The sequence below is a fragment of the Durio zibethinus genome, chromosome 26, assembly GCF_047325235.1.
Source record: "Durio zibethinus cultivar Kanyao isolate XHJ-2024 chromosome 26, ASM4732523v1, whole genome shotgun sequence".
In the NCBI taxonomy this organism is placed as follows: Eukaryota; Viridiplantae; Streptophyta; class Magnoliopsida; order Malvales; family Malvaceae; genus Durio; species Durio zibethinus.
In genome coordinates, this window is record NC_143187.1 from 645,312 (window position 1) to 672,916 (window position 27,605).

Here is a 27,605-nt window from a genome sequence, read left to right on the forward strand (position 1 = left end):
TTTTGATTTGACAAAAAATATTAAGTCGTGCTCGATTCAAATCTTTTTGGATTATTATCATTTTAGATTTAAATTATTAAATTTTAAAATTAAATCAAATTAATTTTAAGTCATTTTATGAATTAATCTTTTGAATCGTTCAAGAAGCAAATTTAATTCCATCTTATTGCAAAATATTTGAAATTAAAAGTAAACAGAAATTTAGATATAATTGAATTTACTAATGTGAAAGCCCAATGTTGGTAACAATGGGATAAAAGTAAAACCAAAAGCCTTCAGACAAAAAAGAGATGAACTTCATTTGAACTATATAAACATAATTTGACGGTATTCATTAAAAATGAATTGGCTGCACTTCTACAATCCTTTCTACTTATTTTAAATAAGAAGCCATTCTACAAAATGAGGAAAACATATGAAACAAAAAGACAAGGGGGTGGGGGGCAACAAAAGATTTTGAAACTAACCTTCCTCCCTCCCTCCCTCCCACATTCCTCTGGAAGAACGCAATTTAAAGACAGATTAGAACAATTATAGTACACTCGCCGCCAAAGGGATGGCATGGCTGGCATTCCACAGAATACAAGATAAAAAATTAAAGAATCACCAAATCAGGCCACTGACTCACATCACTACTTCAACTCCGAAAGTTGGCACATCTCGTAAAAACTTCATTAGCTTTCTTTGTAGGGAATTCAGTCACGGGTTTACGAATGAAAGAATTGTTCCCTAACAAGCCATCACTAATCAATCTGTTTCTAGTATTGTATGCCTATCCCCCCCCCCCCCCCTTTCTGACCTAGATCCACCGGTTTTCCCCATCACTGCCTAGTTCCAAGCAGTGAACCAGTGGAGCAGCACAAAAAACTATTTTATCAAAATATCCAAATCCATATTTACAATTTGGTTTTACCCAGAATTACCAGCAACCTCTGCAGCTCTCTGTCTCATCATCTCCATCACAGCAGCTCTACGCCGCGAATCAGACTGCTGTTGAAGCCTCCTCAAATGTTCCTTAAGATCTCTGTATTAATTAACGAATTTAACATTATTAACTTCAAATTAAACCCAAGAACACAAACAGAGAAAGGAGCATAACATATGGCTGTTCAGGAGGTGCATGCATGTACCTGCAACGTGGTACATGGCATTCAGATTCTTTGCATGCCCGTGCATGAAGTTGCAGTAGATACCACATTTTCTTACAAAGTACACAACCACCAGAAGCACGTGTTTTGCATTGTATTCCATGGCGGAAAAGCCCTTTCACTTTCCGACAATTAGGGTATTGGCAATGCGCAGAACGACATTGTGATGCATGCACCAAAAGGTCAAGCATTTTCCTCAGCTGCAAATTTCAAGAACCAATCCAGTTAGAAGAACGCATCTAAAATCCGCCATGTTTGCACACATATAGTCATAAAGTCATTTTTCCAACCATCTACTTGCCAAACCAGAAGAAAAGTAATATATTTGAAGAATAAAAATACTTAGATTTAGCATATTTCAATATTCAAGTGCACGGCTCCAATAGCATCTCATAAACATCAACTTTGAGAGAGTTCTTTAGATCCACTTTGAGAGAGTTCTTTAGTCACACTTTCCAATGTTATCAAGCCAATTATTGGTACCACCCCAACCCCCCAAAAAGAATAAAAAGGGTTCCAAATACAAGCCATTGTCAGATGTACACCATAGCTTGTCTTTGAATAGATAGATGTGCGTGTGTGTGTGTGTGTAATGTATATACTTGACCAGTAATATTTGCAGAAATACATAGACGTGAATGTTTTGATGAGATTTAGCCAATTAACCACTCCCAACTAATCAAACAGTTAAGACAATTTTTATTGAAAAAAAGTTCAATGATTTTACTAAAAAAAAAAAAAGTACCTGCAGAACCCTTAATTGCCTAGCCTCTTTATTCTGTGCATCACGTTCAGCTATGGAAGGATGATTTGTTAACTTATGAGGATGATCAATGCCCCCATCCTTTTGGTAACAGGCATTGCACACATCATAATCAGGGCAAACTTCACAGCGCCAACCTTGACCAGTTTCAATGTCCAGATAACATATGTTACAGGTAGTGACAAATGCAGGAGCAGTTGGATTGTGAAGATGGTAGAGGACCATCATTGAGGAATGTTTAGCCCGCCTTAGGGTATCATACTGATAATGATTCCCTTGACAAAGACTCAAAAATGCCTGCCTAGTATCAAAGAATTCACTCTCAAGAATTTCATCTTTATCCTTTGTATCACTAGGTACATCAGTAATTTCAACCTGCATAATGACAATTTTCCACAAAAATTCGATTAGAAAAGACAAGCCTGCATACAGAAGAAGCAACAGAAACAAACGCCAGAAGTAAATTATCGCAGTACTCTGACAAACTTACTGGATAGAGAACATGTTTTTCCCTCAGATTGATGGGATGTCTCTCTCTTTCTTCACGTCTCTGCTCTGTTTCATAGCACCTGTGAAGGTACAAGGAAGCAAACATCAGATCCATTTATCTAGGAAACTTTCTCCCAGTTGGTGGAAACAGGCTAAAATAAGAATAGAGGAAAATAAGGGATCAAAGATAAGAATTGCATCACTAGGCTTCTGATAAGGGGAAGGGGAGTTGAGTCTTGAAACATGAAAAAAGATCTATTTTTGAAGAGCACCAAGGATCAATTTCCTTTTCTGCAAAAGCAAAAGTAAGACTATTAAACTGAAATTTAAAATGAGGGGGGGAAAAAATTTCACTCTGAATTATCACTTCAGCCAATACATAGTATTAGAATTAACATGTTCACTGCCAGGTGAAATTTTGGTATCAGTTAATGGTAAACTCCTAAATGTTCTATTCTTTTTTTCCCAAAATATGAAGACTTCATTTTTGCCAAAAAGTTCAGCCCCCGCTAAAGGTTAATTCAACAATAAATTCCAACAACTTAACAAGGGAGAGTCCATTCAACGTGACCAACCAACAGTGGAATCTTCCATAACTAAAATAGTAACACCAAGGATTGAAAAACTTGCATGGTTTGTATTACTGTAAAAGCTGGGGCAACGAGATTAATGCTTATATCTAGAATGTAATGCCAAAGGAGGTGAGCAAAAATAATAGTAATAATAATAAAAATAATGCTGAGTTATATAACTAGCATACCTCTATGGTATTAGAAATTATTTATGATTTCCATATGAATGTGGGCTGGACTTATAACTGTCAGAATCAGAAATACATTCCTTTGTAGAATGCAGAAAAAGAATGAATCCTAGCATAGATTCAAACTTGCGAAATAAATAATAGAAACACTACAACAAAGATGCTTAAATATGTCTATGAAAGAGGTTATACCCCTCTCTCTCTCTCTCTCTCTCTCTCATTTATAGATCTGATTGAAAAATTATAGTTTCTAGTTCTACAGAATCATATTATTTATAAGATCCAACTGATAAAATCATTGGCTACTAGACTATCACAAGTGGTACACTTCCTGGTCACACATGAAAGAACGCGCGCGTGCATGCACACACACACACACACACACACACACACACACACACACATATAGATAGAGAGAGAGAGAGCTCAGTTATAAAAGATAATATTACAAAGCTAAATAGAGCAGCAATCTTACTTATCACAAATCTGAAAGTTCTTGCACTGGTTGCAGACCCAGTGGTTTCCGGATACCATTAGAATACAACAATGAGTGCAACAATGCTGCAAGTGAACCATGATAAAATCCTCCTTCATTGGGCAAATAGTCTCACCAAGCTGAAGGAAAAAAAAAAAAAAAAGAGGGGAAATAGTAATATAACCGGTTAAAATCCTTTGGGTCATGATACGAAAAATGTCCAAACTAAGATAACAAGATTGTAACTTCCATATCTACAGGCTTTACACAGAACAAAATCAAAAAGGAAAGAAAGGCAAAAGATTTGGGGGGAAAAAAGAAATTACTTTATGCATCAGTAACAGATCTTTTGATGCGTTAGCAGAGAGATCAGACTGGCCTGATGCTTTTAAAGCCCTTTTTGTTATGGTCTTTTTGGTTGTTCCTTTTTTATTCAATTTTCTGCCATCTTCTTCTTGGCGGAGCTGATTAATTAGATCTTCAGCAGCCCCAGGCCAGTAATCACCATCAAAATATGGCAGCCTAGCAGCTGTTACCTTGGCCTTACATTCACCAGTAGTTACAAAGAAATGATCGTATAAATTAGTAAGATCAACTACAATGCTTTCCTTGGAAGCTTTCCTTAACATTGCCAAATACCTGAAACAGCATTCACACATATCAGGGAAATTAATAATAATGGATTAATAAGAATAGAACATGAGATGCAAAGGAATTAAAAAAAGATCTAGACAACTGTTTGCCTCACCATTCTCGCAGTTTATCTGATTTAGGTGTTTTCTGAATTTCTGGATGGCAATATAAGATATAATCTTCACCCTTTAGTGGAGGGCAGGCCCATATATAGCAACTTGTAAAACCACGCTTCTTGCAATATTCAAGGTATCCAATCTGAAAATTTAAGGTTTAGAATCCAAAATATTAAACAATGATCTCAACGAAATAGATAACTGATATTAAATGTAAAACGAAAATCATGACAATAATTATAACTAAGCAGAATTCAATAAGAGTTTGAACTTACAAGAATTTCATGGTAAACAAATGTACGGAGAGCCTCTCCAGTAACTGCTTTAACCTCAGGCCGGAAATATTTGACCGAATCTAGGTATGACAGATAAACACGGCGCTGATTTGGGAATGCACATTCTGATCCAAATTCTTGAACATACATGCCAAACAAGCATACTTCTACCCCTTCTATCTTCTGAAACAATAAAATTACCTAAAGAGGAAAACATAACTTATAAGCATTTCATAATTACAATTAAAGTGCCATATTAAGCATACAAGCATGCATTACACTTATCTATCAAGAAAAAAAGAACATGCAAGCATGTATTACATTCAAATTATTTCCTTCACACCTTTGATTTATATGGAAATTCAAGTGGATAATTATCTTCTTGAAAGATTTCAAGAAAACGCTGCTTCACTTCCAGCTTTTTGTCAACTGATGAAACAACTCTAATTACAAGTGCCTCAGCACCAGGAACCTGGAAATATCAATGAAAAAAGAAATAAGCTTATTCCTCAAGAAGCAGAAATCCATGAGAAGCCAATGGAAAGGACTAACATATGACTTCAAAAGACCAAAAAGAAATCAACAGTAATAACAAGAAGAAATTTCAAATATAGAAGAAACCTAACAGACCCAAGTCAAAGGAATCAGAAGCTTTAAGTTCTGCCCTATACATAATAAGCTTTGTGGCTATGTGACCTATAACTGGCTAATGGGTGGCAAATGTAAAACACCAATCAAAGGCATCTGGATCCTTTCAAACATAAAAGTTGGTAAGATCCAATTACCCCATTTTTCAATCTTCTCCTAATCATACAAAAAAAGAAAAAAAATCTGTGCTAAAAGCTCAATCACCAGCAAGAAATATTCTTCGACTTATATCACCTCTACAGCTCTTGTTTCTTCAGCATATAACTAGGAACAAGCACACTTATTTGAATATAGCCATCTTTCTTTCTTTTTTTTTTTTTTCTTTGTGTGTGAATTTGTAGTAATTCTGAACACCTTTCAGCAACGTGAAAGAAACAAAAACATCACCATATACAACATAGAATCAACATTCATCATGAGGATGTTACTCACCTCATCATAACTTTTCCCTTGAACCCTTGCCCTCTCTTGTCTTTCCTGTTTCAGTCTCCTAAATAATCGCTGCTCTATGTGGTCACTAAGGATTGTTTTTGGCAAATCTTTGGCCCCAAGTACAGCACTCTGAAGTAAGGGCTTGCGCTCTCCTCTTTCAACCTCAGCAATATAGCAATTGGGGCATGTATATTCAGCTTGCCCACCCTCATTCCTTCTACCATTAAATAAAGCACAAATTTGATGCTGCCAAGCCTCACACTTGTCACATTGAACCCACTGCACAATTTTATTGAAGCCGAAGAAAATGTAAGAGCAACTGTTAGGGATGATCATGGAACATAATAATACTAAAAAAGTATGTATTGTACATACCCATTCTTCAGCCTCTTCATCATTCTTCTTCTTCTCAAGCCTTGCCTTTGGAATGGCAGTTCCATCAACAACTATGATATCTCCACGTGCCTCGTTATGGCATGGAATACAAAAGTAATGTCGTGTATCGCCAGCTCCCATTGTGTAGTACATTGCATTCCGCTTAATGCGAGCACCACAAGGGCTGCAATAAATAGGTGGTGGTTCAAAAGTAAGTTTCTCAACTGCACATAACTGACAGGAGTTCTCACTCATTGAGTGCTCCATTGCTTGATTCTTTTCAGCCTTTGCTTTAGTCTGTAAAAGAAAGAAAATAAATATCATCAATATTCGTTGTTCTGTCTCCAAATCAATTTTCTGGTACTCTGTAAAAGGAAGAAATTAAATATCATCAATATTCCTTGTTCTGTCTCCAAATCAATTTTCTGGTATATCAAGTAGTAAGCTAGCACATGCATTCACTGCCCACAACTTATTAATGATCCAGATACCATACCTGAAAACAGTGTCTGAAACAAATTAAAATTCTACAATAAAGCATACCTGGCCAACCCATTGTCTGAGACCTGTAATATGCTCCCTAACTTGCTCAGGGGTGAATAGTTCGGTCAGTGACACCCCCTTTATTTTCGGTTTCCCAGACTTAGTTCCAGCTGCACTTTCAGAAGACTGTGTCGCATTTTCTTGTTTAACTGAGCCAAGCTCCTCAATCTTAGTATTTTCTTGCTTAGGTATGACATGAAATTCATCACATGTAATGGGCTCACCATCAGTCTTCTGTTTACTAATGTCATCTACAGCATCCTTCACCTCAATAATAACAGGACTACCTTTAGCAGAACTCATGGAGACTTCTGTCTCCACTTCCAATGGCTCAGATTTGACTGGCATAGGCCTGTCACCATGTTGGTAATCTTGGTGCTGGATATCCTGAGTTATGTGAAGTTCAGCAACAACAGAACCTGATACTACAGGACCTTCTCTTTCAGCAATAACAGAGTGAGAAGACTGCTCTATCTTCATGCGTTTTAGTGAGGGCTGTATGTCTACAGAAGTATCAATTGATGCAGTTGTAGATGTCATTCTAGCTGAAATGTCTCCAGCTTCATATGTTTTAGTAGATCCACTATCCGAAGATGGCAAAACAGAAGTAGAGTTTAGACAGGCACGTGCCATCTGAGCCTGTACATATTTGTTAACAGGAACACAAACAGGGCATGCTTTATTTGCACAAGTCTTGTGATGACGAATCAATATCTTGGAGTGATGGCAACGAGGATATGAGCATCTAGATGATTCGCATACATCCATATGACTCAACAACTTTCTCACAGTAAAGCAATAGCTGTCACACTTACCCTCAAGGGCTTTACATCTACGAGCATGGCGCAGAAGCAAAAGCCACCTCACTTGATTTCTGAACTGCCGATCATGGTTCCCATTTCCAGATCTAGAGATGGCACCCCTCGAATTTGCAGGATCTGTTGAGCTTCTAGGAACAACCATTGGACTGATGGTAGATCCATCTGCAGATAAATTGTTACATTGAGCTTCATCCTGCCCGGATATTCTCTGGCGGAAATCCTCTTGGACATGCTGCTCATGTGACATGTTCCCTGGCATTTGAGCCCCATCATGTGAGTGAAGGTGCCACTGGTTCTGCACAACTGATTCCGGCTGTGCTCTGGCCGAAAGTTTACAATCATTTTGAGATTCTGGAATCAATTGGTTTTGATGCAATATCTGTTGCATTTGTTGAGAATTTTGTGGCAACGATGAACGCATATCCTGCCGACTACAGAGTTCTTCAGCATGATTCTGCTGGAACTGATTCTGCAATTCAGGAAGCTGAAATTGTTCAGGAGCTTGTTGATGTAGAAACTCGTCATGGTGTTCCACTCCAGGTTCACGCTTAACTTGACTGCCCATATCAGATGCCAGCTGAGACTGACTATAACCACTATTGCTAAGCAAATAGTGATGCTGCAGATTTTGCTGCTTCTGTTGGCATTGCTGTTGTTGCAACTGAAGAGGCTGCTGCTGAAATTGTTGCTGTTGATTAGTTTGAAGGATATTGTCTATCGAAGAAACTGGAGGTTGGAAATGGGTGGCCGATTGTATGCCATGTAAATTTGACTGGTTACTTATCAAAGAAGAATTTGTTCTGGAAATAGACTGCAAATTAACTGGATTCAAATTCTGAGTGTTTGTCACTGATCCAACTGATGTTACAGCACCATACAAGTTTCCAGACCCAAAAGAATCAGCATGATTCATTCCATAACCATCACCTGACACAAAGAATGCTTTCTTTGACACAACTCATATATCCCGATAATAAATTACATATTCAAATTCACATGTACTAAATCAAAAGGAAATAATGAGAGAGAGACAGATGAAATCACGATTTTACCTTGCATCAGGGGTCTCTGATGCTGATCCAAGTGTTGTTGCAAAGGTTTTGGCGAATTAGTAAAAGGTGTGGAAGTCTGATATCCCCCAGAAGTCCCTGGTTCATTAACAATTTGCATATTGTTGCCCATCATCCCCAGTGCACCATTTAGGGACCCATTCGAAAACCCAAAAGTTTTCTGCTGGAAGCCAGACCTGATGCCACTACCCAGTTGGCTGCCAAGTGTGTGCAAAATACGACTGTTTTGACCACTGTGTAGCTTTTGCTGCTGTGGCTGCAAAACCATTTTTGATTCAACTGTTGGAAGCCCACTACCATTAGACTGATTGTTCATGTAAGACTGATTATTAGTGCGGCTGTTATTGTTACTACTATTAAATCCAGGAGTGGGAATCATTTGGCTTGTCATTCTTTGCACACCAATTGATGACATTCCACCAGAAGCAATAGGAAAATTTGCAGGTGACTGTTGATACCCATTAGATATATTTCCTACAAAAGTACCAATCTGTTACCCTAGGTAGAAAATGCTATTTAAATATGATTACAAAGCCTGTAAGGCTCAAACTTACCTTCAGATCTACCAAAAGAACCACTATGCATGCCACCAGTAGGCAACAAGCTTCCTGTATTGACATTTATAGAAGCTATGCTTGCATTGGCAGCACTCATAGATGTATCTATAGAAGATGTAACCATGATGCTAGGATTGGCACTGTGAGACATACCAGGGGTCGGTATCATTGTACCAACTGGAGCTGATGCCGAATTAACAAGCTGTGGTCTTTGGTTGGGCACATTTCTGGTCCCCTTAATTAGAGTTTGTAAACGGTGCTCTAAAGTACTCAAATTTGTATAGTCCTCCTAGAGAACAAACTTCAAGCATCAAAAATCAGGGGAAAAAGGAGAAAGTAGTAGAACATATAAATAACAGTGATAAGAACACAAAACATTCTGAAGGACAATAAGAAAATAATAAAAAGAAAAAGAAAAGGTGAAGAAAGAAAAAATAGGAATGAAATGGGCAAAAATATCAGTCGAGAAAGAGATTTGCTCAAAACATAGTAGTTTGACAAAATAATTAACCTTTGTTTGAGCGATCTTAAATAAACCTGCTTCCAACCGTTTTGCAAAATCCCGAAACTTGTTCATTGATGCCTCAGTTATAGGATGCTGGTGCCGCACTTTCAAAACATCAACACTGGCAAAAAAAAGATTAAAATTTGCATCAATTATAAAATTAAACACTACACATGGATATAATAACAAAAATTTCTGAGATGGAAATGTCTAATCTTGATATGTTGATTGATCTCACATGGAAGCTAAAGAGCAATATAATGATTATATGAAATCAATGACAAGAAAATAATTTTCCATTGCTTATGATTTAAATACCCATCATCAAATCAATGTGAAATTATAAGCATCATACATCTTCTCCCACCTAAGTGCAGTCTTAGGAGAATGAACAAGCAAGTTTTTTTCCTTTAGCTTTTTTTTTTTCTTTTGAGAGAGAAGAGAGAGAACTCTCTAACAACTTAAACTTGAACCAGAAGCATTTCCCGTTGCACTAGAAAATGACCCCTTAAATTTCTTGAAACAACTATTCAATGATGCATATGTCAATATATCCTTCAAGAAGTATCAACATAATCTACAGGCTCAAAATCCTACACAAACAGGTACATAACTATTTCAATGCAAAATCTTTTCACTGTTTCCTTCACAATAGAATCCTACCAGTTATACTTAGTATAACATAGATCACTGAGTTTAAGTGAATTATAGACATCTAAGTCCTACAGAGATTTTACAATTAAGTTACTTTTGTATGCTAACTTCTATGCACATTTTGTAGAAGTAGAAAAACAAACAAAACATTATCTCAATTGAAGGCTGTAATTTACAATGGTATAGAACCAAAAAAAAAAAAACTAAAAATGCCACCATCTTTTTCAAAAGAGCCTTACTAACATGCAACTGAGCATCCAGCAATACATAAATGTCATAAACAAGTACAAATGTACATGCACAAACACGCAAAAAAAGGAAACGATGAAATGCAAATAAATAACAAGCTTTTATGGTATTAAAAGCATTCAGACAGCATTACCTCAACCTCTAATGCAGCTTCATTTCAAATTTTTCCAAAATTCAAACTAAATAAATCAAAAGATACAAACATTTCATACAACACAGTAACTAATACTTTATAGAAAATCTTACATCTTTCCTCGCATATATTCACGTGTTCTGATGAGGTCAGGGTCCATATTCAATGTATTATGCGGAGGACCTCCAGCACCAACAATGCCAGCAGCACTCACACTTCCAGTAATGCCTAAATTCTGCATCTGGGCAGGCTGAAGAGGGTTCCCATTTTGCTGGGGCAATCCCCCTTGATCAGATACCTGTCCGGATATCTGTCCTGACGTATGTGCCTGCACATTCATTTCTATCCCTATTCCTTCTTCGTTTTCGCCTTGTCTTAGTAAGGACCACAACTAGAAAAAACCGCATAACTTATTCCACACTCTCGCCTTACAATCGCACCATCCACCACCACTCATGCTTCCTTCTTTTTCCCCTCCTTTAATTGTCACTTCAAAAGCATCACTTTATGGCATTTCTGTATTTTATGCACCCTGGTTATAGATATACAGATATTCAGGAAAATTGAATAAATTAACTCAAATTTCAATGATTCAATCTCAATTTCAGACATGTCACATTGTTTAACAACATTGAAGATGAAATTCACTAAATTGTATGAACATTAGGGGGATTTCGGCCAATGAAGCAAGACAAACCCCAATTTTGGAATTCGAAAATAAAAAACGATCCTAATTAGTGAATGAAGCACTAAGAGATAACTAACCCTAGGCTAATAAATAAAAAAGAACATTAATTTCCGAAACAATCAAGGAGAAAATGAAAACCCTAAAACCGAACCTGATGAAAAATGCAAATTGAAAACAGAAGCAAGAGCAGCTGCGATCGGAGCTTCGAGAATTGCGATAGTAAGACCGAGAATCGCGAAGACAACGACGACAACGACGATCGGAAAACAAAAAAGGAAAAGCGACAGGAGTCAGCGAAACACCGCCTGAATCGCACGTGCGAGGGGAAATTGACAAGAACGTACGATACAAAGAGAAAAGAGAGCTAGATGAGAAAAAGAGATCGAGAACAGAAAGGGGGAAAAGAAGAGAAGGGGCGAATCGAATTAATTTTTTGGGGTTGGGGTTTGCAAAAAAAAAAAATTACTTCAATTTGGGGATTAATTTTTCTTTTTTTCGTTTTCTTTTTCACGCTTTGCGAAAATAATTTTAAGTAAGTATATATTTATTCGAGGAGAATGATTTTTTTATAATATTTTTTGGGGGTTTATTTTCGATTTTTTTATTTTTTTAATGATAATATTAATTTCTTATTTGATAAGGAGGCTGACGATGATGGGTGTAAGCTGGGCCACCGGGTAGAGATGTAGAAGGATGAGTTGGCTTAGTGAATTTACTTCAGTGCCCTTGATGGAGTTAAAAATTCTCCTTTCCGTTCTTTTTTCATGAACTCAGTAATTTTTTTCATCACTTAGAAGTAAAAAATGTGTAAGTAGCACTTACATTTTACAATAATAATATGTGTTAATAAGTAGGAACATCGTTTTAATTAATTTTGAATTAAATTATTTAAAATTAAATTAAAAATTAATCAATTCAATCAATTCAATTAGTTATCCTCAATTAAATAATAAAATATATTTAAATTAAATTATATTTTAATTTTTAATTTTTCATAGTTAAAATAAACTAAGTCATCTAACAAAATATTCAAAAATTAGGTAAAAATTTTAACAACTTAAAAAATAAAATTATTCATTTCATGTATTTTTTTAATAAATTCATAATTTAAATACCACGTTACAAATTTTTAAAAATCAACTATCACATTAAACATTTACTATAATTTAAAGACTATTTGTAACATTAACCTAATTAAAACCATTAAAATGTTCCAATAAAAGTAAATAAAAAAAAAAACCTAACAACAATTGTTAATTGTAAATTTACATTTTCTAAGGTTTATTCCATAGGTAGGCAGCAAAATGAGGAAAGGAAGTGGCATAACATTAACCTAGCCGATGGCTAAAAAAAGTTTTCCTTCCCACCAAAACATATATGCAAAACGAGATTTAGGCCAAAAAAAAAAATGGATACATATATGTATAGCCACTGCAGCTGTGGAAAACACACTAGGCAGGGCCCAAAAAACATTCACTACCGATCTTGCTCAGTCCCACCACATATATCATTTCAATAAATATCAATTGTAAGTTCTTTACAATGGCGGAACAAAACAAAACAAACCAAATTAGTCATATGTTGAAGGCCGGGGCTTGGGCGGTATGTAAAAAGAGTTACCGCAATCGATTGGAGTATGCATCAGAGGATTCCATCTATCAAATACTATTCGGCCTCCACGGCCCATTCTTCCATGAAATTTATACGGCGGTGCAGAAGCACCATTTTTTGTTGAAGAATCAGATGGAGGTACAATGCCTGCAGCTGCCAGCTTATCCGGAACTAGAGGTTTTGTGAATAACAAAACTGGCTCAAGAGGATCCTGCATTAACCATACCAAAAAACCGGAACCTGTACTCAGAAAGATGAGACCATAATCCACAACCAAGTCAAATCCATGGTTTATTACAAATGCATAGCTAAAGTAGAGCCATTGGTTATGGCAGTTCAAAATAGAGCAATTGATTCTTTTGGGAATTGCATGTTGGAATTGCAAAAAGAGAGCAAGCCAGATTGACAAGGCATACCAGTTTATGGAGCCATCCATGTGGCATATGTCGCCGCCGGAACTCTTGCTTAACGGTTCCAGAAGGAGCCATGGCTACATTAGAATCTGTTAGAGGTGGATTCTGAACTGCAGCAGGTCTTGTACGTGGACGACTGTTTGCAAGGTCATCTGAGTCCATAAACTCATCTTCAATTGAAACAAACTTGCTAGATATTGGTGGAAATCCAGGAAGCATAATATCTTCAAGGAGCTCAGTTTCGTGCTGAATTTTTGTTAAGCAGCCATGCATCATCCAAAAATAAATTTGAAATCATAGTAAATTGTATTTTCTATAGCACATTAAAATTTACTCTAAAATACATGTATAAAAACCAACAAAATGAACAGCAGCATTGTGATAAAGAAGGCACAGATAATTTTCTTTAAGCATAGAGGAGATGTCAACAGTTAAAAGATTAGTCATTGAGAGAACTCTTTAAAGGAAAAAAATGACTTTCTGGAAAAAAACATTTGACACTAATAATAGAAATCTATTTCAAAAGGCACACTGCCTAAAACATTAGGAGACCACTTGTGCCCAGATATAACTAAGGATGTCCCCATAGAAGCTCAACATATAGGGCTATTAAAACGGAGCATCTTACTAACGACCTTTTAAATAAATACTCCATTAAATGCTCTCAATAGGTCAAAGATAATTAAAAACCAGGCATTCCTGTAGACTATAAGTGAATCAGAAGCAAATAATACAATATATGGACACATACCTTGTACTTCATCTGGATCCTCTGAAGCCTAACTTCACATTCCATAACATCTCTCTTCTTCTCTTCTCTCTGCATTCAATCACAACCCAAGCAATATGAATTCAGGTGCATACATAAGCCTCTATTTGCATATGCTTGAAACTGAAATAGTAAAGGCACCTTAATCAAAGCCTCAAGTAAGGTCTTGGCTTGGTCTAGGTTGCGTCTCACCTGAGAGAAGTCAATTGCAAAAAAAGAAAAATTAACTTGATAACCAACAAGGATTATTATTAAAATGTTGTAAAATAATACAAGAATTACAATGACGAATAATAGAAAGTGGCAAATTTACAGTCCAAAACAACAATAAAAAAAAATCTGTGACATTAGGGTCTTGAGTTGACTTAAGCATATTTCCATAACAAATTACTCATACACAGCATCATTTTTGAGAGTTGAAAGTAAAATATAAATATAGATTTTAGTTCAATGCTGACAGGAGTCAATGGACACGAGAGAAAGAAGAAAAAGAGATTAGTGAATAATTGCATCTTTTCTGTCTTTTATAATGAGACTAGCCAATGATGGAGAAAAACTTATGAATAACAAAAAAATGAAGAATTCCCATCCTTTCTAATGGCTTTTCATGAAACGCAAGAAAGCAAGCATTAAATTCACAAATCATAGCACCATGTTTTTTGCATGATGCAAGTTCTAAGCATAGGACAATCACTTTGCTGACTGTGATAGTATTGTTTCATATTAAGTTCATGAATGTACAATGAAATGAAGAACAATTGTGCTCACCTGGCGAAGCTTTTCAAATGACTGCACATTGTTTTCTCTCCTTTGCATCTACATGAAAGATAGTAGGAATCTCAGATACTTAAAGTAAAAAAAATCATTACTAAGCATTTACAACTAAAGTCAGAAACTAACCCTTCGCGTGTGAAGTCTGTGAGCTTTCTCCCTTGGCCTAAAGACATTGTAGGGATTATTATCATTAACTGGTGGAGGAGGCTGCACAACAAGAGAAAAGAATTTAAATGCCACTGTCGTTAACTCATCTGTATTGTGTGGTTGAAGCATATTAATTCAGGTAAAATTTAAAAGAAAAAAGATTATGGCACACGTATAGCACAAAGAACAATAGCTGACACAGTGATACATATAAATAGCCAGCTTGCCCCCAAAAAATTATTGTTAATAAAACTTAAGAAGAAAGATGGGCAGCAAGCTCCAAAAAAAACGAAGCTAATGATTATAGACATCAAAAAACAAATGACACAATTTGCAGCAGCTACTTCTGATAGAATTATCCAACAATTTCACTTCTTCAAGAACTGCTTTTGCATGAATTGACAAGGTCTGGTACTCTGGTATGAAACATGCAACATCCTAAAGTGAAATGATGGGATAAAAATTCTAAAAATGCAGGAATTTTATGTGTAGTATGAAACTGCTTTCAGATAAGACATAGTATAATGATTTTTAGTCACCTAAACTTTAAATCCACGTGGTAACATCTCAACAATGTATATATCTTTTCTCAGTACATATCTCAATAATGAATATATGCAATCTGATTCATAGAACAATCTCCATATTTGAAAAAGTGATAAGATTAACCTGCAAACGCCGTAAAATAGGCTTTTGCCACCGTTCACGCTGGAAAAAAAAAAAGGAAAAAGACAGAAACACATAAATATCCAGGTCATAATATCGACAATAATTCAAGAATTTTGGAACAAGAAATCCATGAGTACAAGACAAGTGAACACAGTAGGATAATAATTCAAACTATGTAACAGTCACATTTTGTGTAGACATGCAGCAGTCCAAATTATTTTCACCATTACCAGGACTTTAGATCACATCATCCATCAAACTATTGGCACCTTCTCCCCTGATATCAAAGTAAGCATTATAGCTTGCCAATCCAACATCTAATAAATTATTTAGATAATTCTGAGCACTAACCAAGCAGACTTCTTCATTCACAAAGATTCTGAATCTCTAACAATTCCACAAAGCATCTAGCGATGAAATTTGTTCCCTACCTTTTCTTTCCAATAGTTATAAACCGACTGAAAGACTCCATATTTGATGGATTGAGATTGCAAAGCCTAGCAATTAAAGCAATCAAAGAAAATTAGAATAAGCATGAGCTCATATATCACTCTCAAATGATTTGGCAAATTAGTATATTGAATAAAACATCAAAATGCTGAGGCAACAAAAAATAAACATGTTATCAAACAAGATTTAGTATTTGGAGGTAAGTAATGAGGGTAAATATTGAACATCTTGAGCACAGTAATCACTCTTCATCTTGCATCAAAGTTCTTAAAACAAGCTACAAGTAGGCAAATCATAAACAGATAAAAATTACCAAAAACAGACAAAAAAATACTCTTGGGCTTCAAATCTGCTGGTTGTGGACATGAAATAAGTGAACGCACAGTCAAGGGCATCAACCACCACAACATCAGAGGATGGTTATCTCTAATAAGAAAATCATATATGATGTGATTTTTCACTTATTGAATGTAATTTTTATATGACCCATTTAAGTTGAAGGAAGCTCCAAAATGTTGAAATAACCCATGGTGTGTGTGATATGAGTAAGGGATGCATGACAAAAAAAACAATCAAATTGGCAAGCACCTGCGTAATCAAAACAAACATTCACCTCAATAGCAGCATCCATTGTCAAAAGCACAGGAATTTTTGAAACAAGAGTAGGTGTTATAACTCCTGCTCTTTCCCGAGCTTTATGATCCAACACCTCCAACTTAAAAAGAAGACTCTCCAACCTGCATTAGAAAGCAGAACTGCAGAATTAATTAAACAGAAAGGAGATGCACAAGTGAATCACACTTGAACTGAGCTTCTATAAAATGATAACATTTAGGGTGGATCCGCCAAATCCCAGAAAAATACTTGCCCTCTGCGTGGGTTAATTATGTCCATCTAGCATAGCACTATCATTTTTTAAAATAAATGAGGCAGGAAATATGCTCTTGTTGGCTAAAAATAAACCAGAAGACAAAATATGCTCAGTTCTAGTAGCTAATAGCTGGTATATGCTTAAAGAGACTAAACGAAAAGAAGACACCATCAAGATGCACATGAATGCTGAGGGATTTCGAATTCATTGAATGGCTCCAGCAAGTGAATCAGCCACCTCGTATACAAAATAAGAATAAAACAAGACCGCTTATAAAAAGGCAAAGATGCACTAGATCATTCAAAGGATAATAAACTTCCCACTGAAAGAGAATATTAGAGCAGAAATCAGATCCTTTAAAATTTTAAAATTGCATAAAATCAGTTCTTAACATTTTTTTAGAGAGACATAGTTTGTAAGAAATAAGACCAACTTGAGGACGTCAGCATGCTCATTTTTAGACATATATAACAGTCTAGATCACTTCACAACAATCTTCAAACTCAATGGTAAATAAAGAATAAAAAAAGAATAAATTAAATAATAATAACTAACAATTTCAGGTGAATAACTGGAAAAAGGGACATTTTTAAAGAAAATTCTATTAATGTAAATAAATTTCTATTACTTGAACACAGCCAACTGGACAGCAGAAATGCAATAGTAAAAAAAAAGATTTATGTAATCACTTTTCAGGTGCAAGAATCTTCTTATCTTTGTTGTACTCTTGAAGCCAATCTTCATCCTCATTATCTAGATCGTACTCAACAAACTCTCCAATCTCAGCCCGGGCTGCAGATAATTGAACATCCTCATTAGCATAAACTAAAATATCACTAGAAAAGAACCATCCAAACGAGCTTTCCAGCATCAGAAGAGGAATCTTTCTGATTTCACAAACCTCCCCTCGCTCGTAAATAGGACGTGGGTTGAAAGAACGTGCGGGAATAATCTCTTTCATACGTATCCACAACAACAAACTGAGGAGTAGGTATTTCAGGAGCAAGTTTCTTGGTAGGGATAGGTTGCACCTAAAAAAAAATATATCTATTTAAATGAACAAATATTGTACTATCACAAAGGGCAAGTAGGAACACTAATAACTTTGAAACTATAGAGACATTTACAGTTACAAAAAGCAAAAGTCATCTTTAACATTTAGAAGTCTGCCGATTAGGATAGTGTTCTTAAAAAATTCCAAAAGTCATTTCTTTATGCCTACCCTTTTGCTTGGTTGAATTAATAAATCATTCAGCAAAACGAGCTATGTACCCAATTCCTCTGGGACAGATAAAGGTAGTCTTCTTTTTTTTCCATTTTTTTTTTTTTGCACTACAACTTATACGTACAATTAAATTAATTCCATTGCATGTACAGACATTCCTACAAATCATACATCTTCTACATATCAGCTGGTTAAATTCCTTATGCGTTGTTTGGTTCATGCTTTTGCTACTTGCAGACGGAAGGACAACAACAAAATCTGTGTTTGGTTGTTGTTTCGAAGAAAAGCAAACAATAGTATTGAAGGATTATAGATAAAATTATATAAATTTTTTTAGATAAAAAAATGCATGATTCTAGTTCTATATAGACTAATTATACTGCAGTGTAACATTTTAATTATTTATCCCTTTTTTAATCAATTAAAACTTCGTTCTTTAACTTTTGCTTTTGCTTTCTAGCAACCTTTTTAAGAAGTAAAAATAGCAAGTAGCAAAGTCATCAACCAAACACAGCCTTAAAGTATGACACTAATGTTCTTAACCAAAATAGCCCCCCAACTGTTGTAAAGCTCTAATTTTTTATTGCTTTTCCAGATTCTATGTTTACATACAAAAGTAAATGTAACAACTTAAAACCAAAATGATTTTGTTTTACTCTAAGATTACATATTGCCAGTGAATTTAAGCTTACAGAGCTAGTGATTACAAACAGTAATGATAAAAACAAAATAAAGAACAAAATGAAGGAAAAGGAGTGAAAAAGGTACCTCGGTATCAACCTCGGCAGCAGCAAGGCGGAGCATTTGAGCGTTACGAGTAGCTGAAGTAGGAGTCTCATCGTCTTCGAAGTCTTTAAATGACTTAACAATCGGTAGCTTCTTGTGTATGTCTAATGGGCGTGGCCTAAACGATAGCCTACTCATTCTTTCTTTCTTTCTTTCTTCCTTTTCTTTTCTTTCCCCTCAAGCTCTCTCAATCAATACACTAATCCCACATCGAAACCAACAAACTAGAAAAAAAAATAACAAGAAAAAAAAAAGCAAAGAGAAAATCAACTCAATTATTCAAATTAAAAATATATATATAAAAGAGGGGGAAAAGTTTAAATTTGCATGCATTTGATAAGAGTGAAATTAAACGGAACTATTGGAAGAGGAATGATTGGAAATAACGGAATTGGATAACGGAGATTGAAAATTGGAGAGGCTTACATTGGCGAGGCGTTAGGGGGAAGAGAAGCGGGAGATTTCTAGGGTTTGGTTATCGCTGAGCCGGGATTCTTTGTAGTAAAAGAGAATACTGAACAGTTTCTTGGAGTTGAGAAGAAGAGTTTGGGGATTAGGGATTTCTTTAGATGGAATTGGCAAGTGAATGGCGCAATCTAGGGTTTGATATTTTGTGCTTTTTTCTTGTTCGAGGTTAAAGAAGGGAAAAAAAAAAGGGGAAATTAATGGGTTTGAACTTGAAGGGAAGAGGGAGATGGTTCGAATTGCAGCAGGTTTCTGTTGGGCCATTCACTGTTTGGACTAATGGCCCATGCTCAATTTAAGTCCACTACCCATTCAAAAAATTTTTTTTACTTATTTGGATAGCTTCAATTTTCAATTCACAAGGTAAATTTTTGAAATTTTCAAAACCAATTCAAATTATATTTTTATTTTTACAAATAAAAGCTTATTTTATTTATAAATTTAACTAAAGGTTAATTAAAGATTGGTATACAAATTATAGTGAAACTATCAATTTAGTATAAAAAAATTACAGATAAATACTAAGATTTTATTTTTATTAAATAACTTGCTCTTTATCTACACTTTTGCTTAATAATAAGATTTTTAACAAAATTCTGTCAATTACCTTATATAAATGACGAGAAAGATGTAAAATTACTATAATTCTTTGCATGTTTCATTTTTTTTATTCCCTTTTAACCTTAAACGGTTTTTTTTTTCAGTAAAATTGTAAATCAATATCTAAAAATTAACCTAATTCTTCTTTTTTGTTTTAAATTAGCCTATCTCGTGAAAATAATCCTTGAAAACTTTTCAATAGTTTTCGAAATGAATAGTTTTTATTTTTGATAATTCAAATGTTTCTTATTATTGTCTAATAATTTTCAACAAATATACTTCATAGTGTCTTTGATGTGTCATTAATGAATCTTTGTAATTTATAGTTGTATAAGTTTTATTGAATATTTATATTCTTTTAGTTTTTTACTTATTCTAAAACTGTTGTTGTTTACATTTGTACATGAAAATTTAATAAATATAAAATTAATATATATAATTTTCACTGAATTTTTTATATTTAAAAATTAAAATTCGATTCATAAACAAAAATGGACTTGCTCTTGAAGACCCAACTTCATATTTGGATTGATCACACCTTGTTTCCGGTCATCGCAAAATGGAAAGAAAAAGTTGTCTTTCTTTTTTTTTTTTTTTTTTTGAATGGAAATAAGCAGGTTGTTAGTTATGACGCGAAAGCTGTCTGTCTGTAGTTCGATTGTTCGAAAGTTGAAAAGTTTAAGGAAAGACATAGCCGACATGTTCAACACTGTCTCGTAAAAACTTAAAAAGAAAAAAAAAAAAAAGAAGCAAGGTACATGTTTTCATATATCTTTGTATTTTATGATCTTGTGGATTCACGTTAAGTGTGGTCGTTTTGGAATTCAAACCCGAAATGACTTTCGGCCATTTATTTGAACATATAAGTAATGATTCATTGAAGAAAAAAGGGATTCTTATGAAATACGAAGTCAAGCTAAGAACTTGTTTTGCACGATTAAGGCATGCTTTGCATTGTTTTAGAAGAATCCTCTAATTGTTTGGTGTTTTATTGACTAGCCAAATTGAAAAGAGTTTTTGGAGTTGCATTATTTTCATTGTTTTGTTTGCCTTTCCTGTTGCACTCCACATGTTTGATGAATTGTACAGTAGTAATAAAAAGGAAAAGTCAAATTCAAGTGTTTTAAGCTTATTTTTCAACTCCATTTTCAATCATAGAAATGGGGTTTTCAGTCAAAAGAAAACTATCCATCTCTTTGTTTGATTGGGGTCTGGGAGTTAGAAGAAACAGAACTTTGATAGAGGTTGTTTTATGAAAAATCCCCTACCAGCAGAAATTGATTCTTTAAGATCCTTGTCAGATATGGGTTTGCAAAATGCAAAATTCTGAGCAGCTCTGTTAGTTTTTTTGCTAACCGTTTCGATCTGTTTTTCCACTAATTATCAGTACAATAAAAAATTTTCCCATTCAATATCAGTCTTTGGACGGTTAATTTCTAACTCCAACCAAGAGCAACATCACTTTTTCTCTTGAAATTTATTTCTTCTAATAACAAGTATGTCACTCTCTTTTTTTACCTATGTAGTTGGAATATATGATGCAAAACTATCTGCTTAGTAGAAAATTTAAATTAGGTAGGACAGAAAATAGTCTGCACAACTTGCTGTCCGAGAAGTAAAGTTTGATAGCCTATATCACGTGGACTCTTTACTTTACTTTTACTTGCCTTAGTCACAACACTTGTTGGACACTTGGAATTCACAAAGGTCTGATGCTTAGATCCTGCAAATTAATGTAATAAATTGCAACAAGAAAACCATGAAGTATAACCATGCCTAACACCATATCTTGACTCCATGTAAGATTGGTGATAGATAAATTTAAATGAAATCAGTGATCCATGACATTATAATGTATGTGTGTGATATGTATTTGTGTGTATACATACATACATTTCAAATTCTAGAGATGCAAATTTAATTAATTTTAGTATGTTATGTCCTTATATCCTTTCATAGTGATCCTTACATCATATATAATGCAAAAGGATCTTGTTAATTACTTGATACTTTGGCAAGTATGGTGGGATTATGCTGTTAGGTTAACTTTTATTATAACTTTTCTGAGCCCTCGAAAAAGAAAAAAATTAAGAAAAATTAAGAATAAAATTGTTCATCCAAAAGAGAAAAATATAATTAGGCCTCTAGAAGTTCTTAAACTTTCTATTTCATGACATTTTTTTGTCCAAATTTTGTTAACTTAATTTTCAATTTTAATTCTTAAGTTTGGTTCAAATGAACTGCCTTGAATTTTAGCAATTGACTGCTGTTTATTACATGTTTCCTTAATAAATTGAAGTTTTCAATTTAAGCCTTATTGCTTATAGTGAAGGACTTTGTTTCAGGAAATTTTTTTTTTTTTGAGCACTGATTGTGATGAAGACATACTTGAGATTGAGAAGATAGAAAATAAGCAAAAGCACAGCTAGTCATATATTCTTTACATCTAGGAAACATAGAGTTTGCAGAACGTTGGACAAGTCATCCTAAAACAAGATGTCACAACTCAGGACATAGCATATATTTGTGTCGTTTTGATTTCACATGGGAGATTATAATTATGCAGATGCATCATACAATGCTTATGAGTTCATGTTTCTTATATTACTTGTTTTACCATCATTTGACATAATATTTTTGCTTGTTTCTCTGTGGAAGTTAGGACTAAGATTTCGAATGAATGAACATCCCTAATATTTGATGTTGTGGCAGGTATTATGATAAAAGGTTAAACCATTGCCTTTGTAGTTTAACTTATTAGTTCCTGTGAAACAAAAGATAAATACTATAACCTGCTGGCATTAGCTAGATGTGTTTTTACTGCTCCTAAAAATCATATATGAGGGGTCTATTACCGCCAACAATTTTAATTGACTTTTATCTGGTAGATATTGAAAGTGAGTGACACTACAATAATAATTCACATGAAGGCAAAATTTTAACAGCTTATATTAAGTAGCCAAAAACTAGATGGTGCTTGCTTTATAGAAGCCGAAGCTAGGAAACTGTCTTTTTTAGAACATATAGAGTACTAGTGTCTCAGCAGGCCTATCTAACAAAAGGTTACAATTGCAACCCTACAACAATAGTCCCTTGTTAATTGTGATTTCTTCTTTTTATACAGCTGTAGTATGAATGGGCAAATTTTATTTACACGGTTAAAATAAAGTGAAAGTATGCATAAACTATTTCTGACATTTGGTGCAAGTATACGTATCTGTTCCTAGGAAGTGATGAAGGGCACTTTTCACTAATCCTTATTTTGGTTTCTGATGGTAGTTCCTACATTGTTGAGCCAATCAACAACTTCCTTGATAGTTGGCCTCTTGAAAGGATTCTGGTTGATGCACAGGCAGCCCACATCCAGCACCTGCAGCATCTCTTCATCATAACCCTTTCCTTTTAGGAGAGCATCAAAGACTTCATCTTGCTTGCCCTCACTCCTCATTTTCTGCACCCAGGCTACCAATTCTCTTGATGTTTTTGGCCTAGACATATCCATAGGCCTTTTACCAGTGACCAGCTCAAGCATGACAACCCCAAAACTGTACACATCCCCTCTCAGAGTGGCTACCCATGCTTGCCCGTACTCTGGAGGAATATAACCCAAAGTACCAACGAGCTCAGTTGTAACATGAGTGTGATAAGGAAGAATCAATCGTGACAACCCAAAATCTGCAACATGTGCCTCAAACTTGTCATCAAGAAGGATGTTGCTCGACTTGATGTCTCGGTGAATAATGTGTGGCTCACATATCTGGTGCATGTAAGCCAGTCCATTACTTGCTCCCCTAGCAATCTTTAGTCGAGTTTGCCAATCTAAATGGGTTGGACCATCTGCTTTCTCATGTAACCAGTAGTCTAAACTTCCATTCTCCATGTAAGAATATATTAATAGCCTAAATCCTTCATGCACACAAAACCCTTGCAGGGACACCAGATTTTCATGTTGGGCTGTGGATAGAGCCTCTACCTCAGCTTTGAATTCCCTCTCCATCAGTCCAAAATCTCCTGAGAGCTTCTTAACTGCCAGTTTGGTCCCATCTGCTAATATTGCTTTGTAAACCAAACCAAAACCCCCACATCCAATGATGTTTTCTTGATTGAAATTGTCAGTTGCTTTCAAGAGTTCCAATATGGTGAGATCCTTGACTTCGTTGGTGTTGTTTGGGAACAACATAACAAGGCTAGCATCCTTATCAGTCGGTGGAGGAACTCCAGAATAAGAGTTGCTGGAAAATGTATCTAGTTCAATCTTATCAGGGTCTCCTCCTGGAATAATCCTTCTCTTGGACAATATCCACAATGCTAGAACAGTAATAACCAAACCGGTACCAAAACAAATGCCAATGACAAGCCCAATGATAAGTTTTGTGTTTATGCTTTTTGGAGTTGTGGTAGAATGAACAATTCCCGGTGCATTGGGGCAAATGCGCTGCACAACTGAACCACACAGACCTGGATTCCCTTCAAAACTGGAGCTGGGAAAAGTATCAAACTGACCTCCAGATGGTATTGGTCCTTGAAGATCATTATATGCCACACTGAATGAAGACAAAAAGTGAAGGCCTCTTAATGATGCAGGAATTTGGCCAGAAAGGTGGTTGTCAGAGAGATCCAAAATTTCCAAGTTTGTAAGATTTGATATTTGATCTGGAATGCTGCCAGAAAAGTCATTCTGGCTGAGATCTAACACATGAAGAAATTTCAATTGACCAATCGCCTCGGGGATGTTGCCACTGAGACGGTTGTTTCTCAGGTAAATAGCTGGTGGAAGGCTGGAGAGTTGTTTATACAGCTGCTGATTGGTAGCATTATTAGGCATGACAAACACAGGGAGCTCCAGGTAAGTTCCATTTACTTCATCGTTAGTCTCTTGTGTTGCCAGTGCCGACAGGCTTGTGAGCTCCTCGGGAAATTTTCCCGTTAAAAAGTTATCAGACATGTCTATGTAGAAAAGGTTTTGTAGGCTGCCCAACCAACTGGGAATTAAACCAGTGATTCTATTTTGAGACAGGTCCAGCACCTCTAGATTATTCAGCTTAGCTAGCCAGTTGGGGATTTGACCAGTGAAGTTGCAACCTCCTAGGGCCAAAATCTGGAGGTTTTGAAAGCCTTCCCCTCCCACTATATTTCCATCATTGGGTATTTCTTCATTCATGAAGTTTTTAGAGAGGATGAGGGTAGTAAGGTTCTTGAAACCCGTCAAGATCCTTATTGCTCCAGCAAAATTGGTTAGTTTATTAGTAGAAATTGAAAGGTATGATAAAGATCGCAGTGCAAGTATGTCTGGTGATATCTGTCCCTCTAGCTGGTTACTAGCCAGTCTTATTGCAGTTAGTGACTTGCAATAATAAAGACTTAAAGGCAAGGTACCTGTAAAGCTATTGTTGCCGAGGTCAAGAGTGTTAAGGCGTTGGAGAGTGGAGAAATTAAAGGTGGAGAGATCTCCTTCCAGATTGTTGACCCGCAAATTTAAAGTGATGAGATTGGTGCAATTCATGAGAGATGGTGGCAGAGAACCAGTGAAGTTATTGATGTGAAGGAGCAGATGTTCCAACTTGGAAAGCTGACCTATGTTTTTCGGGATGGGCCCCTCAAAATCATTGGAAGAGAGCTCAAGGATGGTGAGGTCGGCAAGTTGGACAATGCCATCTTGGATTCGCCCGGAAAGGTGATTAAGCGGTAAGGAAAGTTGTTGAAGTGAGGTAGCAGTGAAAATACCAACAGGAAGTGTCCCAGAGAGATTATTAAAACCTGCACGAAAAATCTGCAACTTGGAACAGTTTTCAATTCCACGGGGAATTTCACCATTAAGTTTGTTGTAAGATAAATCCAAGACAGTGAGGGAAGTGTTGAGGCAGATCGAGGATGGAACCTGTCCTGTTAACGTATTGTTGCTCACATTGAAAATAATCAAATTCTGGGCTGCCTGAAGAAATGAATTAGATTGGATGGTTCCTGAGAAGTGGTTGCTGGACAAATCCACTGTCTGGATGGGGCTGAGATTGTTATTACCATCTGCAAAGAAATCCAGAGGCAGTTCGCCATACAGAATGTTGTAGCTGAGATCAAGAACTTGGAGTTGATTCAGGGAGGTAAAAAATCCAGTAGGGAGAGAGCCGGTGAACCGATTATGAGAGAGATTAAGGTGAGTTAGATGTGTGAGGTTTAAAAGAGATGGTGATAAATGACCACTTAGGCCCCTAGAGGGTAGCCAAAGCTGGGTGACCCGACTATCATCCGAGGCGTCACAGTTTATTTCTTCCCAGAAGCAGCAGTCTATAGAAGCAGACCAATTCAAAGGAGATGATGATGGCAATGTTATGTTGGAATAAAAAGCCAAGAGAGAATCGAGATCGTTTTGATCGCAGGCAGCGTGGCCGGAAGAGGCGAAGAAGAAAGCCAATAAAAGAAATAAAAGAAGATTCAAGAGCAAATGAAGCATGGGAAATGTCCTTGGTTTTGAACTCGAACCACCAAGACTGGTCTTTTTGTCATCTATCATCATCAGAACAAAGTAAGAAGCAGAGGAAGAAGACATGAGGAAGAGAAAAAGTTGGCCAAGTACATCATTATCTGGTCTTAGTTTGATTGTGCAGGATGGAAGAGTGCAGTAAACATCCCATTGACCTCCAGAAGGAAGAGAAAGTGCTATCGTGAGTCATGTTTAGTTGTTTTTTTATATTGTAAGTGTCAGTTAACAAAAGAAAAAAAAATGAAGGCAAAGGGCTTGTTGGGTGGTGGCAGTATTGTTTATGATGAAAAATAAGAATAATTCTCGAGGGGCGTTTACTTTTGGGGCGGCTGTTGCTGGAGGGATTGTGGTGGTGGACTTTTCCCAAAGATGATGATTGATGGATGACCAAAGGCACAAAGCAGCTTGTGTGGGCGTACAGCAAGCTCCCCTACTGAAAGCAAAGACAACTCTTCTCTTTGCTTTGCCTTGCCTTGCCTTGCCTTTCCCGTTTGTCCAGTTCATATTTCTGTTTTGGGGTTATAGCACTTCACTGCCTCACCGCCTTTGTGCCATGTCCTTTCCACCCTGCTGTTGCTTGAAACTTCAAACTTTAGTAATGGATCCGAGGTTTTAATTTCACTGGATTCGGTAGAAATAAATTTTTTTTTTTTTTTTAATTAGAGTTGGATGGGAGGTGAGGTAATTTTTTTATTTTTAAAAATCAAGATTAGATATTTCATTTATAAATAAAAAAATATTTTTATTATTTATTTAATTATATATTATATTAATAAAATTATTATTTAATATTTTAATTTAAAGGATCTATTAAATAAAATTTTTTAATTTATATATAATTAACATATAATGTATATTAAAAATAATATTTTATAAATATTATATTAAATCAAATTTATTAAATTAATTTTGAATTGAATTAAATTAAATATAAATTATGTATATATAATATATATCAAATCAAGAGGGAGATGTCAAAAATAATAATTCGTTGACATCCTCAACTTAAGAGT

At 35.5% G+C, this 27,605-nt stretch overlaps 2 protein-coding genes and 1 pseudogene across 10 annotated transcripts; all 3 read right to left on the reverse strand.

The window, feature by feature from the left end:
* Window positions 1-274: 274 nt before the first annotated feature.
* LOC111274351 (histone acetyltransferase HAC1-like) lies at window positions 275-11,850 on the reverse strand. Of its 5 annotated transcripts, none has more exons than XM_089755204.1 (17): window positions 11,486-11,850; window positions 10,760-11,162; window positions 9,617-9,731; window positions 9,259-9,394; window positions 8,531-9,022; window positions 6,658-8,405; window positions 6,115-6,411; window positions 5,740-6,018; window positions 5,003-5,131; window positions 4,660-4,860; window positions 4,384-4,526; window positions 3,962-4,274; window positions 3,636-3,775; window positions 2,402-2,480; window positions 1,894-2,286; window positions 1,131-1,348; window positions 275-1,024 (listed from the first exon to the last, which is right to left on the reverse strand). In XM_089755204.1, exons 2-17 carry the CDS (start codon window positions 10,984-10,986, stop codon window positions 910-912), a joined length of 5,025 nt encoding a protein of 1,674 aa, XP_089611330.1. In that variant the 5' UTR covers window positions 10,987-11,162; window positions 11,486-11,850; the 3' UTR covers window positions 275-909. The 5 variants fall into 5 exon arrangements, 4 of the variants coding, with proteins under 4 accessions (XP_089611330.1, XP_022714680.2, XP_022714681.2 ...); XM_022858945.2 differs by having other exon boundaries at window positions 9,103-9,394; XM_022858946.2 differs by having other exon boundaries at window positions 10,760-11,178.
* Window positions 11,851-12,543: 693 nt separating this feature from the next.
* Window positions 12,544-19,722, reverse strand: LOC111274357 (uncharacterized). 4 transcript variants are annotated; one of them, XM_022858955.2, is made up of 13 exons: window positions 19,476-19,722; window positions 19,032-19,273; window positions 17,940-18,069; window positions 17,728-17,830; window positions 16,781-16,904; window positions 16,149-16,214; window positions 15,718-15,756; window positions 15,028-15,108; window positions 14,896-14,943; window positions 14,269-14,319; window positions 14,110-14,178; window positions 13,362-13,604; window positions 12,544-13,156 (listed from the first exon to the last, which is right to left on the reverse strand). In XM_022858955.2, exons 2-13 carry the CDS (start codon window positions 19,185-19,187, stop codon window positions 12,905-12,907), a joined length of 1,362 nt encoding a protein of 453 aa, XP_022714690.1. In that variant the 5' UTR covers window positions 19,188-19,273; window positions 19,476-19,722; the 3' UTR covers window positions 12,544-12,904. The 4 variants fall into 4 exon arrangements, with proteins under 4 accessions (XP_022714690.1, XP_022714692.1, XP_022714694.1 ...); XM_022858959.2 differs by having other exon boundaries at window positions 12,640-13,185; XM_022858957.2 differs by lacking the exon at window positions 15,718-15,756.
* A 2,418-nt stretch (window positions 19,723-22,140) lies between these two features.
* Window positions 22,141-27,358, reverse strand: LOC111274359 (tyrosine-sulfated glycopeptide receptor 1 pseudogene; annotated as a pseudogene). The gene has a single exon (XR_016334206.1). The product of XR_016334206.1 is annotated as a tyrosine-sulfated glycopeptide receptor 1 pseudogene (transcript).
* Between the last annotated feature and the right edge of the window lie 247 nt (window positions 27,359-27,605).